Genomic DNA, 14,454 nt, shown 5'->3' on the forward strand with positions numbered 1-14,454 from the left:
TAAGATAGCAAAACGTGTTGGTTGTCTACCGGTGCAACCTAAGCCAGGATAAGTGGATGACAATGGACGGACCGAAGGCTCAGCTTTAGTTTGAATCCGTTTCCATCACAGAAAAAACTTTAGGGATTCATAAGTAATTGAACAGATTCATGTAAAGTCAAACAATTCTCACATTCAATTTTTGTCAGGGTGTAATCCTCCTTATTAACACATGAGACTGTGGACCTGTGTATAGAATTGACCTGTAAAGACACTTCTCTTTCTTACTTCTGCTGTATTGGTGACTGGCTGTTTCTCTTTGGTCGTCCTTCAACTGAAATCTCTTTCTTCAATCTGCAAGTCACAATAACGGTCAAAACAGTACAAGGTGTGGCTGTTAAGATAAACAGGAAGTACAATATCTGTCAAGATGCTAAATATGGATCATTTTATATTGTAAGGAAATCCCTGTTAGAAGTCGTCCAGTAAATTGTTGCTTCTTTCATTGAAACTGATGGAAAAACATTGAAATCGTTGTTGACACTGTGTCAGAAAGGCGTCGATTAAGGTAAGATTCATTTTGTGAATGTTGAAATACTGCTCATGAAATACAACAAGAACCGTTGGGAATCAGAACAAAGCTGTAATGAGGAGGTCGTTTTCATGCTGTCCTTGAGACACAAACCAAACTGTAAGAACTAACTGTCAGATTGGTTGAAGAAATAAAAATGTTGAACATTATTAACTGCTGCTGGAGATTCATTGCAATGGGACAACAACAACTGATACAGATCAACAATTAGCATAGATGAGCAGATTACTTTAGCCAATGAGGTTGCGTCAGTAAATCTTCACAATGTGATTGGTGCCTCAGAGGCCGGACGGGACAGCGTGAACAGATTTAAAAGACAACCGTTGCATCTGGAGGACAGTCACTGAGACGCTGAATGACAGCGATGGCTCGTCTCACAACTCTTCTCGTTGCCATGTGGCTTGGTGAGTAGGCAGCAATTCTCTCTGTGTTCTAGTTTCAAACTGTTTCAGTAAAGCAATGCATCACATTTCTGTCTTTTATCAAGGTGTGAAAGTGAAGGAGTTTGTGACATGACTGGGTCTGACCAAGAAATACTGCTGCTGCTTCTTTTTCTTTTTGTCAGATACTGTGATAAGGTGTTGTTCTCTGTCTCATTCAGGTGTGACAGTGAGCACAGTGGTTGATCTGGAGAAGAGAATCATCGGAGGTAAAGAGTGTGGACCAAATGAGCGTCTGTACCATGTCCAGCTGATATCCACTGATGGACAAGACCAGTACCTTTGTGGCGGCTCTCTGATCAGTAACCGGTGGATTCTGACTGCAGCTCACTGCTATAAGCCAGGACGGTGAGACAGTGAAACAACTTTTACTTTAATGCTCTGATGCACCGGTCATTAATGGTTTGATGTAAAACTATGATTAATAACCAACAGTATTAAAATATGACGTGTTGACTGTGATTCAGTGATGTTTAAACTTTTACCTGTAGGACGTTCACTGCACATATAGGCGTGCATCCTGGTCCTGCTACAGAAGTGCCGATCACAGATCCACCTGTGATCTACATCAACAACAGCAAGCAACACGACCTCATGTTACTGAAGCTGCCTAAAGCAGTTGTAGGTATCACACCTGTACCACTTCCCGACTGTCAAGATCCTCCCAACATGTGAGTTCTCATCCTTCCAGTGAACATGTGAAAATAAAAACTAGAATTAGTTAATTAACTACGTATAGTTTCAAAATATATTTTAATTTCAATTTTTGTTTTTTACAGAGGTGCTGTGGTTCAGATTGCAGGTCACGCTTCCACAACAGTTGGCCCAAATAATAAAAGACGTGAGATTAATGTTATTGGATTATTTTTATAATCTTTTTTTCCTTGTTTTGTGAAGAGACAAATATTTAAATCAATCAGGTTTTTCTTTATCTTCATATTGTGTTGCTTATTTATTCAAAAACTCTCATAGGTTAAATGTAATTTATTAAAGTGTCAATAAGTATAATAATCTTCCAGTGGTGAGTTCACTGGTAAAATTTCTTCTCCTCAGAACCTGGTTATTCAGACACTCTGCAATGTGTTGATATGGACGTCATCGACTGTGAAGAGCTCATAACATATCTGATCAATGATCATAAGCAATATTACAATGACAGAAAACATGAGCACTGGATCTGTGCCTCTAGACATGGGGTGGATACATGTAAGGTGAGTACATGTCGTCTAACTTTGTTTCATTTCTTCAGCTATAACAAGTTTCAATTGTTTGTTAAAAATAGAAATGTTAATGATTACAGAAAAAAAATGCAATAAACACACGTATGTCTCTCACAGGGTGACTCTGGTGGAGGAGTGGTGTACCAGGGCAGGATTCATGGTGTCCATAAAATGTCTCATGCTACAGATGCCTGTGTTGTACCAGCTGGATTTATGGACCTCTGTTATGAGCCATACTTTAACTGGATCATAGATACTATCAAGCCACCAGGAGCAGCTTCTGGCTAATGGTGAAATGTTCAGTTATTTAACAGAAATTTCACATCTAAATTTACAGTTGATGTCATTGTCCATTAAATCTTTAACTATCATTTGATAATTCGTGAATTAAAATTTGTAAAATAAACAATTGTGCCTTTTCCCACATGTAAATTCTATAGATGGCTTCTGTTATCATACAGTCATTGTATTGGAAACAAAACTACAACGGTAGACATAATAATATTCTGTTCTTCTTTGACCAAAACTGAAAAGAAAATGAACAATTTGACTTTCTTTCCCAACGTTCTGTCAACTGAAATAAAATGAGTATCAATGCATTTGTGGCTTGTTGTTTTTAAGGTTTTAGTGTCAAAGTCAAACTACACACATGAACACATTCCTGCACAATGTAAAACTTCTTTAGTCAATGTTTTGTCTTACCTTTACCACCAATGATTTGAATGACTACCCTGCGGGACTGTGAGAAATCGCCAGTGAGGAAAGAACATGTTTTATGGATTCTCTTTACTTGTTCATGCGTTGTTTATCTATTTAAGTTCGTCTCCACGTGGAACACTTGTGGGAAGACAAAACAAATGCATCAAAATAGTTCAATCAACATCTCTGCTTTTACCATAGCATGACGATGTTTTTGCATTTCACCATATTAAGAAGAAGACAGTAAAATCACAGTTTTATTCCAGCCCAGGTTAAGTGCACTTTGTGCTGGTAGATAGAGTGCTTTTCCTCACAGAACTTTGTTGTGGGACTTAGAAAGTAATTACAAACAGAAAACACAAACCTTTAGTAAACAAGCACAACTGGGAAGTTGCAAATTTCTCACAACCTGAAAAATCTTTGCCTCACCCCCCAGTGGCCCTGAAGTACCATGATAAAACACAGAGAGGTCCCCGGTGTTTGGTTTCTGTCCCTTCTGGTGTAGAAACATGATGATGTTCTCTGCCAGTGAAAACAACATCATTCTTGGTTCCAGGTGATTTTACACACTAATGAAAACATGTGAACTTCATATTAAATCTTGCTGATAGATCCCTGTAAACCTTTCCCACTGAACCTCTAAGTCAGTTTCACTTTCCTCCAGTTTATGGAGTGTAAGAGCAGAAACTGTTGGTAGGAATGGAAAACTTCCTTTGCATAAATGTGCACAGGTCCGCAGCCAATAGGATCGTGTTGATAAGTGTTCGTGGTTTGACCGTCAGCTGCCACTGCTGAGACAGACAGAAGGTGAATATATGCCTGAGAACAATGGCTCAACTGATGCTTCTTCTCTCTCGGCTGTGGCTCAGTAGAGTATTCAAATGCTTTCTATAAATTATACTGGTCAAGCTTTGTTTTTAGAATGCTGTGTTAAAGTACTCGTATTTAAATTTTGTAGTTTCATATTTGAATAGATTTAATCAGTTGCTGCATTTGTCTGTATGCAGTTCATCCTAAGTTTGGAGTTTGTACCACAAGTAGAGCTATGATACAATATTGTTATGTTCGTGTAGGAAAATCTGATATGCATCTAAATGTGTGTTTTAGGCGTGTTTGCAAAGAAACACTGCGTGACCCTTCATGACAACATGGCAGCGCCTCAGAAGTTAAACCTCCACCGCCCCTGGTGGCTGTCTTCAGAGTCAGAACCTCTGCCTACTCCAGTGAAAGGAACATGGACCAAACTTAAAAGTCAGAGTGCACCTTCAACTCTTAAGGTTTCTGCCAGGTTTGTTTGGGTGAAATGTCATGATGGGTTTTACAAGCTAATCTTACACGGGGGAATCACGGATCACCATTCCGTGATTCAAATTCCTGGATTTCTTGAGTCCACTTGCCCCTTTTTGTCTCTGAACTTTACTGAAAATATATGTGAATTAAATTCTGACATCTCTCTTTAGTTGATATCACTTTTTTAAGAGAGATATACTGATATCAGATTTAATCTCAGGTTTGACTTTTCCTTTACACCGATATGACTGAAACACATCGCAAATAAATTGTGACTTTACTTGAAACCTGAACTTGAAACCGACTTGGCCTTGTCTTTGGTGACTTGAGACATGCGAGTAAACTTAATTCTGAAAAATTTGAGTCCTGATTTGAACTTGAATTATCTTGATTTAGCCAAAGGAAACATGTTCTAATCATAATCAGGTTGATAATTCTAATTTGTGTTATTACTTGAGAAGGTTTACATCACTTAACTCAGACTGTCCATTGCTGCAGCTCCTCCTTTCAGCCTCTGTCTGAAACACTTGGTTTCAGCTCCTGTCTCTTTAACTCCTTTTAAATTAACTTTATATTTGGCTTTTCTCAAGCCTCTGAGATTTGACTCAAGAAATTAAGTGAATCTGACTTTACAGCATAAAACAAAGTCCCACTCAACAGAAGACGAAAAGAATTCCATGTTTTCATTAGTGTGTTTCATCTAAATTCTATGAGTTGTTGTTTTCCTCACTCTAGAATGGGCCCTTTGAATTTAAATACTTTATAGTTACTTCAGGAGCGAGTCCTTTCTACGGAGGCCACCATGTTTTTTACAGTAGCCCAAACTGGACAAACTAAACCTTTTGAGTTTTTATGACATCTGAAGCTACCACAGGTCCTCTAACGTGTTTGAAAGGGGAGGATGAGGTGAGGGGTATTCAGCTGCAACATGACACTTCACCACTAGATGTCAGTAAATTCTACAAACTGAACCTTTTTAAGAAAATTTAAATCTTTAAAAATAATGTTTTACATTGTCTTGTATGTAAATTCAACAGATTGTGTCTGTTTTCATACAGTCATTGTATTGGGGACAAAAAATAAAACATAAACTACAAAGGGAGACACTGTAATAAACTGCTCTACTTTCACCAGTTCTGAAAATACAATGAACAATGTCACTTCCTTCTGTTCTGTTAACTGAAATAAAATGAGTAGCATTTCATCCGTGTCAGTTGTTTTTATGCTTTCAGTTTCTAGTTTGTCGTGTCAGTTTTATACTTTTATTAAAGTCCCGCTCCATGTGAAGTGTTTGTGGGGAGAACATCAACAACTGGGCTTTTATTACAGCATGGATCATGAACATGTGTTTTGTAATTCAGCCATATTAGAAAGACAACAATACTATTCCTTTAAGAATCCATTAAACTTTGGTGTTAATCCAGATAAAGGAGCTAATCAAGGATTTGATTTACTGTCTTTAACATTTTGAGTAAAGAGCTTTAAAAAAATCATTTTCACCAATTTCCCAGGTAATCATTCTGTTATCGTGAGGAAAAAAATCTGGCTCATTGTGCATATGATACCTTAAGTGTGACACGGTTAAATGGTGTGCCTTTGGGCATTCAACAAATTTGGTTATCAGAACAAATATTGAGTATTCATATTAAAAATATTAATATTAAAAAATAACTAATTGATTGAAGTTACCTCGGGGCACCACCCTTCGAAGGAAGGGAAAAGAGCCAATTTATTGATTAAGTCTCATGAAAGTACTAACTACAAATTTGGAACTCGGATCAATAATTAAATTAATAACTATAACCAAATTACCACATAGATAGTTAGCAAAGTTGAAGGATATGGAGTTCTTGACAGTGTAGAGGTTGGCAAAATTCACAATTATGCAACATTAGTGAAGACAACATTTGTTGAAGAAAAACATTTACTATGAAGATAATAAAAGTATAAAAACACAAACTACTAAAAGTGTACTTGCTAAATACAGATGTGTATGTGAGTATTCGTGTGTGTGTGTGTGTGTGTGTGTGTGTGTGTGTGTGTGTGTGAGTGTGCTTTCAAAATGGAGGCTGGCCACTATGAAGACAAAACCCCTGGTGTTTCCACCATGTGGCTGAGATCACATGTGTATCTTAAGTTTCGGGAGATGTGTGCATGTGTTTGTTGTGTGTGTGTATGTGTGTGTGTGTGTGTGTTTTGGTGCTAGGTTAGAGAGAGCAGCTAGTTGAATGCAAAGAAAGACTGTGAAGAGCACAACATAACTAACATTAACTTTCAAATAACTTATAACCAAAATATCACAGCAACACAAATCAAACTTATAAACATCACACGGAATAGAATAAACAGTCTTTGCTTAGCCTAGAATAATTATTAGGCCCAGTTGTGTTACCTGTCCATGAAAAGGAAAAAAGGTTGATTTGCTGTTTGAAGTCCAGTGAAGTCGTCTTGCTGGTTTGTGGCTCCTGTGTTTGTGGTTCTGCTGTGCGATGCAGCTCTTGTGTTGAAGTTCTATGGCAGGCTCTTCCGTCGCTGCCTTTGGAAGGTTTTAGCAGTCTGCTCCAGGCAGGCCTGCTTGAAGGTGGGTAGAGCTTGGATAGGGAGGAAGTTTCCTGGCTGGGTGAGCTGGAGACCTGCACCTCTCCTCCATGGAAGTTGAGCAGAAAGAGAGGTGAGCTGGAGAGCCACACTTCTCCTCTCGGAGAGTTGAGTAGAAAGAGAAAGGGGAGAGGGGAACTGGGCTTATATTGGCCTGGTGACCTTATGGGTCACCAGGCCCATAGTGGTGGAAAGTTGTGTCCACGGTCAGTTTTCACACCTCGGCTTTAGAAATTGAAGCACCTGGGAGACTGAGTTCTGGAGAATCTCCTTCGGCTCCAGAACAAAGAAACAAGTGGTCAAGCTTTGACTAAACATGTAGGCCGAACTGTTGTTCACAAATACCAGGTCCCAACAGTGTCATTGATCCTCTCTCCACCAGTCCTCCACTTTACAATCAGAAGTGCAGCAGCCTCTTACATAAAGGACACATCAAATGAACAATTCAACAAACTTTATTCTTTTAACCTTGATTAGACTGAATGAATTCAACACTCTTTCACATTTGATGTGGTTAGCCTGTGGTAGCTAACAAGCTGCTAGCTCAGCAACAAGTCTGCTTGTTGTGGCGTTTGGTGTGGTGGGTTCGGAGGCTGGGCTGGTACCGGCTCTGTGGGGCTGAGAGACGAGTGCAAACCCATATGACACATTGGGGAGGAAGTACGAAACAAGACGTTCGATTAAATAATTCTTAGAATGGACTTAGGTAAAAAGTCCGCGGAGTGACTGTTTTCATACTTTGAGGCCACCTACTGACCCCTTCAAGTCATTACGGATAGTAAAATCCCAGAAAATGTATTTTACACAATATGGGAGCTTTAAAACTCGAAAACTTGAATCTTGTTGTCTTTTCAAATTGAAAATCTTTGGCCATTTTGGCAGTGTCCTCTACCTACATGGCTCCTCTTTTTATCCTGAGATACCTGTATTCTCTCAGTTTTGTGCGTCACGTGTTGTTGTCGTTGTTACTCTAACCGATTGATTTCAAATTGGCCTTTCTGTTGCAATAGTTCTGGTGGCAACTGTTTGTTCTCTTATTCAAAACACTTCTTCCCCTTCTCACGTTTGTTGACAGGATGCTGACAAGTGTTTGAGCCGAGAAATCTCTGTGTCCAATCTGCAAGTAAGGATGAAGAGTAAAAAACAGAGCAAGTTCTCAGGATGGCTTTCAGAGATAACAGCTGTAAGTGTAACCAGAACGCGTCACGATTATCTAAAATCTTTCTTTTGTCTGTGGGAACACCAGCTCTTTATGAAAATGTTCCTTGTAGACTAATACATGATCCACACTATAAGTATTTTTACTCTACATGCTCTATGTCAAGACATTCTCCAGAGTTCATGTCTCACAACGGCTCGACAATCATAGATATTAGTCCCCTAAACATGAACAAACACAATCTACTTAGAGGGAGTAATAAAGGACCCAATCTTGATATTTTCAGGCCAACTCGTAATTTTTCCATCCCGCACCAGAGACCCTGGTCAAAATGGTTTCGGTCACACTCCTTGTCGGAGCATTGGTATCTTGAGGCTGCAGAAAACCATGGCACGGTTGACCAATCAAAACCTGGTCTGAGGTAAATTGTAAAGCCTTCCACATTTTATATTTAGGGTGCATTAATAATATAGCAAAACGTGTTGGTTGTCTACCGGTGCAACCTAAGCCAGGATAAGTGGATGACAATGGACGGACCGAAGGCTCAGCTTTAGTTTGAATCCGTTTCCACCACAGAAAAAACTTTAGGGATTCATAAGTAATTGAACAGATTCATGTAAAGTCAAACAATTCTCACATTCAATTTTGTCAGGGTATAATCCTCCTTATTAACACATTAGACTGTGGACCTGTGTATAGAATTTACCTGTAAAGACACTTCTCTTTCTTACTTCTTCTGTATTGGTGACTGGCTGTTTCTCTTTGGTCGTCCTTCAACTGAAATCTCTTTCTTCAATCTGCAAGTCACAATAACGGTCAAAACAGTACAAGCTGTGTTTTTTAAGATAAACTGGAAATACAATATCTGTCAAGATGCTAAATATGGATCATTTTGTATAGTAAGCAAATCAATATCAGATATCAGATTATATATGAAAAAGGTAACAGTCTCTAATCAAAGGTGGGCGCCCCACCAGCGCCGGCGACCGCTATGAGTGTGAATCTGGAAAGCTGTGTTCATTTCCAAGTCCATGCTGAAACTAGACCTCTCGTCTCAGAGACGTCCGCCGTCCTCTCCTGCTCCTCCAGGTCCTCTGACATGGCTGCTTCAGCCCTGACTGTCTCACTTGGGACGACTGTGCTCTTGGCGATCAGGAAACTCCGTAGGTGAGAAGCCTCTGCTTCATACATTTCTACCGTGTGTGTGTGCTGTTATTGGAGTCCTCGCTCATAGCGGGACAATCTAGATTACTTAGCATTAGCATGCTAATTGGTGTATATGTGTGTGTACAGGGACAGGCACTTCAGCCACAAGAGTTAAAGTTAGTCTTTAAAATAAACACAATTCCCATCTTATCCCAACGGGTCCTGACGAGGTCAGTGTTAAATCCTGGAAAAAGACCTAAAGAGGTAACAAGAGTGTAACAGTCTATTAAATATTCGATGCACATACAGTCGATGGTCTATACGTCTTCCCACTTTCCAGATATGAATCTGAAATATCTTGGGAACTACTTTGTTTCAAATAACACATGACTTTGACTGATCCTCTACATTTTTAATTATGATGTTGTATACGCTGTATCTATGGTGAAGTATGGGTCACATGAAGTATATAACACCTCCTCTGGCTCACAAGCTAACTGTCTTCTTCATACGACTCCAACCCCCCTCCTCCCCAGCCTGCATCCTCTAAAGTGTCCATCACACCTCACCATGTTAGAAGACAGCTGAGGAAACTCCTCTCAGGCAAGGCTCCGGGCCCCGATGGTGTCAGCCCCAAGGTGCTCAAAGCCTGTGCCCCCCAGCTCTGTGGAGTGCTTCACCATGTCTTCAACATGAGCCTGAGTCTTCAGAGGGTCCCTGTGGTGTGGAAGATGTCCTGCCTCGTTCCTGTGCCGGAGACGCCGTGTCCCAGTGGCTCCAAGGACTACAGACCGGTGGCACTGACGTCCCACATCATGAAGACCCTGGAGAGACTCGTCCTCGAGCAGCTCAAGCCCATGGTCAGGCCACACTTGGATCCCCTCCAGTTCGCCTATCAGCCCTGGCTTGGAGTTGAGGACGCCATCGTCTACCTGCTGAATCGAGTCCACGACCACCTGGACAAGCCGGTCAGCACTGTGAGGGCCATGTTTTTTGAGTTCTCCAGTGCTTTCAACACCATCAGGCCAGATCTACTGGGCGAGAAACTCACAGCGATGCAGGTGGATGACCCCATTCTGGACAATGTCTCCCACCCTCTCCATGACGTGCTGGTCAAACACAGGAGCACGTTCACTGCAAGACTGAGACCACCAAGATGCACCACAGAGCAGATTCATGTAAAGTCAAAGAATTCTCATATTCAATTTTGTCAGGGTGTAATCCTCCTTATTAACACATTAGACTGTGGACCTGTGTATAGAATTGACCTGTAAAGACACTTCTCTTTCTTACTTCTGCTGTATTGGTGACTGGCTGTTTCTCTTTGGTCGTCCTTCAACTGAAATCTCTTTCTTCAATCTGCAAGTCACAATAACGGTCAAAACAGTACAAGCTGTGGTTTTTAAGATAAACAGGAAGTACAATATCTGTCAAGATGCTAAATATGGATCATTTTATATTGTAAGAAAATCCCTGTTAGAAGTCGTCCAGTAAATTGCCTGCTTCTTTCATTGAAACTGATGGAAAAACATTGAAATCGTTGTTGACACTGTGTCAGAAAGGCGTCGATTAAGGTAAGATTCATTTTGTGAATGTTGAAATACTGCTCATGAAATACAACAAGAACCGTTGGGGAATCAGAACAAAGCTGTAATGAGGGAGGTCGTTTTCATGCTGTCCTTTGAGACACAAACCAACTAACTGTCAGATTGGTTGAAGAAATAAAAAATGTTGAACATTATTAACTGCTGCTGGTGTTGCATCGCAATGGGACAACAACAACTGATACAGATCAACAATTAGCATAGATGTGCAGATTACTTTAGCCAATGGGGTTGCGTCAGTAAATCTTCACAATGTGATTGGTGCCTCAGAGGCCGACGGGACAGCGTGAACACATTTAAAAAGACACAACTGTTGCATCTGGAGGACAGTCACTGAGACGCTGAATGACAGCGATGGCTCGTCTCACAACTCTTCTCGTTGCCATGTGGCTTGGTGAGTAGGCAGCAATTCTCTCTGTGTTCTAGTTTCAAACTGTTTCAGTAAAGCAATGCATCACATTTCTGTCTTTTATCAAGGTGTGAAAGTGAAGGAGTTTGTGACATGACTGGGTCTGACCAAGAAATACTGCTGCTGCTTCTTTTTCTTTTTGTCAGATACTGTGATAAGGTGTTGTTCTCTGTCTCATTCAGGTGTGACAGTGAGCACAGTGGTTGATCTGGAGAAGAGAATCATCGGAGGTCATGAGTGTGGACCAAATGAGCGTCTGTACCATGTCCAGCTGATAACCAATCATGATACCTTTTGTGGCGGCTCTCTGATCAGTAACCGGTGGATTCTGACTGCAGCTCACTGCTACAAGCCAGGATGGTGAGAAAGTGAAACAAGTTTTACTTTAAAGCTCTGATGCACCGGTCATTCATGGTTTGATGTAAAACTATGATTAATAACCAACAGTATTAGAATATGACGTGTTGACTGTGATTCAGTGATGTTTAAACTTTTACCTGTAGGACGTTCACTGCACATATAGGCGTGCATGCTGGTCCTCCTAAAAGAGTACGAATCACAGATCCACCTGTGATCTTCAACGACGGCAAGCAACACGACCTCATGTTACTGAAGCTGCCTAAAGCAGTTGTAGGTGTCAAACCTGTACGAGCTCCCGACTGTCAACATCCTCCCAAGAGGTGAGTTCTCATCCTTCCAGTGAACATGTGAAAATAAAAACAAGAATTAGTTAATTAACTACGTATAGTTTCACAATATATTTTAATTTTAATTTTTGTTTTTTACAGAGGTGCTGTGGTTCAGATTGCAGGTCACGCTTCCACCGAGGTTGGACCAAATAATGAAAGAAGTGAGATTAATGTTATTTGATTATTTTTATAATCTTTTTTTCCTTTTGTTCTTGTTTTGTTAAGAGACAAATATTTAAATCAATCAGGTTTTTCTTTATCTTCATATTGTGTTGCTTATTTATACAAAAAAACTCTCATAGGTTCAATGTAATTCATTAAAGTATCAATAAGTATAATAATCTTCCGGTGGTGAGTTCACTGGTAAAAACTTTTCTTCTCCTCAGAACCTGGTTCTTCAGACACTCTGCAATGTGCTGATGTCGACATCATTGACTGTGAGACTTTCATGAGCGGTCTGCGTCGGAAACGTCCAGAATTCTACGCAACCTATAAACATGAGCACGTGATCTGTACCCATACACCTCCAGTGGATGCCACTCACGTGAGTACACATGTTCAAAAGTGTCAATTATTGGTTTTAAATAGAAATGATAATTTGAGCAAAAAAGCGCAATAAATACACGTATGTCTTTCACAGGGTGACTCTGGTGGAGGAGTGGTGTACCAGGACAAAATTTATGGTGTCATTGTACGTGGTCATGCTACAGAGGTCGCTCGTTGGCCACTTATGACTATGGACCTCTGTTATGGGCCATACGATCAGTGGATCAGAAACACCATCGCCCAACCATGAGAAAATGCAGCTTTTGGTTAATGGTGAAATGTTCAGTTTTTAACAGACATTTCACATCAAACTTTACAGTTGATGTCATTGTTCATTAAATGTCCAGCTATAATTTGTAACGCCCTTTATTCTTTTTACACAACCTTTAAAGGTTCAGTGTGTAAGATTTAGGTGAAAGCACCTATCCGCAGAAATTTAATATAAAATAATCCGAGTCATGTTTTCTTTGGTATGTTTCATCTAAATTGTATGAGTTGTTGTTTTCCTCACTCTAGAATGGGCCCTTTGAATTTAAATACTTTATAGTTACTTCAGGAGCGAGTCCTTTCTACGGAGGCCACCATGTTTTTTACAGTAGCCCAGACTGGACAAACTAAACCTTTTGAGTTTTTATGACATCTGAAGCTACCACAGGTCCTCTAACGTGTTTGAAAGGGGAGGATGATGTGAGGGCATTCAGCTGCAACATGACACTTCACCACTAGATGTCAGTAAATTCTACAAACTGAACCTTTTTAAGAAAATTTACATCTGTAAAAATAATGTTTTACATTGTCTTGTATCTAAATTCAACAGATTGTGTCTGTTTTCATACAGTCATTCTATTGGGGACAAAATAAAACATAAACTACAAAGGGAGACACAGTAATAAACTGCTCTACTTTCACCAGTTCTGAAAATACAATGAACAATGTCACTTCCTTCTGTTCTGTCAACTGAAATAAAATGAGTAGCATTTCATCTGTGTCAGTTGTTTTCATGCTTTCAGTTTCTAGTTTGTCGTGTCAGTTTTATACTTTTATTAAAGTCCGCTCCATGTGAAGTGTTTGTGGGGAGAACATCAACAACTGGGCTTTTATTATAGCATGGATCATGAACATGTGTTTTGTAATTCAGCCATATTAGAAAGACAACAATACTATTCCTTTAAGAATCCATTAAACTTTGGTGTTAATCCAGATAAAGGAGCTAATCAAGGATTTGATTTACTGTCTTTAACATTTTGAGTAAAGAGCTTTAAAAAATCATTTTCACCAATTTCCCAGGTAATCATTCTGTTATCGTGAGGAAAGAAATCTGGCTTGTTGTGCATATGATACCTTAAGCCTTTGGGCATTCAATACATTTGGTTATAAGAACAAATATTGAGTATTAATATAAAAAATATTAATATTAAATAATAACTTTAATTGATTAAAGTTCCCACGGGCACCACCCTTCAAAGGAAGGGAAAGATAGCCAATTTATGGATTAAGTCTCATGAAAGTACTAATTACAAATTTGGAACTCTGATCAATAATTAAATTAAGAACTATAACCAAAATTACCATATAGATAGTTAGTTTAGTTGAAGGATATGGAGTTCTTGACAGTGTAGAGGTTGGCAAAATTCACACTTATGCAACATTAATGAAGATAACATTTGTTGAAGAAAACATTTATTATGAAGACAATAAAAGTATAAAAACACAAACTACTAAAGGTGTACTTACTAAATACAGATGTGTATGTGAGTATTCATGTGCGTGTGTGTGCGTGTGTGTGTGTGTGTGTGTGTGTTTGTGTGTATGTGTGTGTGTGTGTGTGTTTGTGTGTTGGTACCAATTTAGAGAAAGTAGCTAGTTGAATGCAAAGAAAGACTGTGAAGAGCACAACATAACTAACATTAACTTTCAAATAACTTATAACAAAATATCACAGCAACACAAATCAAACTTATAAACATCACACGGAATCGGATAAACAGTCTTTGCTTAGCCTAGTATAATTATTAAGCCCAGTTGTGTTACCCGTCCATGAAAAGGGAAAAAGGTTGATGCTGTCAAGTCCAGTGAAGTCGTC

The 14,454-nt window shown here is 39.4% G+C and overlaps 1 protein-coding gene and 1 long non-coding RNA gene across 2 annotated transcripts; both read left to right on the top strand.

Annotated features, from left to right (window-relative positions):
* The first annotated feature begins 887 nt into the window (after nt 1-887).
* LOC118101444 (thrombin-like enzyme elegaxobin-2) lies at nt 888-13,067 on the top strand. The gene is made up of 6 exons (XM_035147223.2): nt 888-975; nt 1,173-1,359; nt 11,640-11,816; nt 11,925-11,986; nt 12,212-12,369; nt 12,466-13,067. The coding sequence occupies exons 1-6, from the start codon at nt 927-929 to the stop codon at nt 12,619-12,621; spliced, it is 789 nt and encodes a 262-aa protein (XP_035003114.1). The 5' UTR covers nt 888-926; the 3' UTR covers nt 12,622-13,067.
* On the top strand, nt 10,804-11,418 carry LOC124853434. The gene is made up of 2 exons (XR_007033781.1): nt 10,804-11,121; nt 11,319-11,418. It is a non-coding gene; the product is annotated as an uncharacterized LOC124853434 (long non-coding RNA).
* Nucleotides 13,068-14,454: the final 1,387 nt, after the last annotated feature.

This window comes from Hippoglossus stenolepis, chromosome 2 (genome assembly GCF_022539355.2).
Source record: "Hippoglossus stenolepis isolate QCI-W04-F060 chromosome 2, HSTE1.2, whole genome shotgun sequence".
Lineage (NCBI taxonomy): Eukaryota > Metazoa > Chordata > Actinopteri > Pleuronectiformes > Pleuronectidae > Hippoglossus > Hippoglossus stenolepis.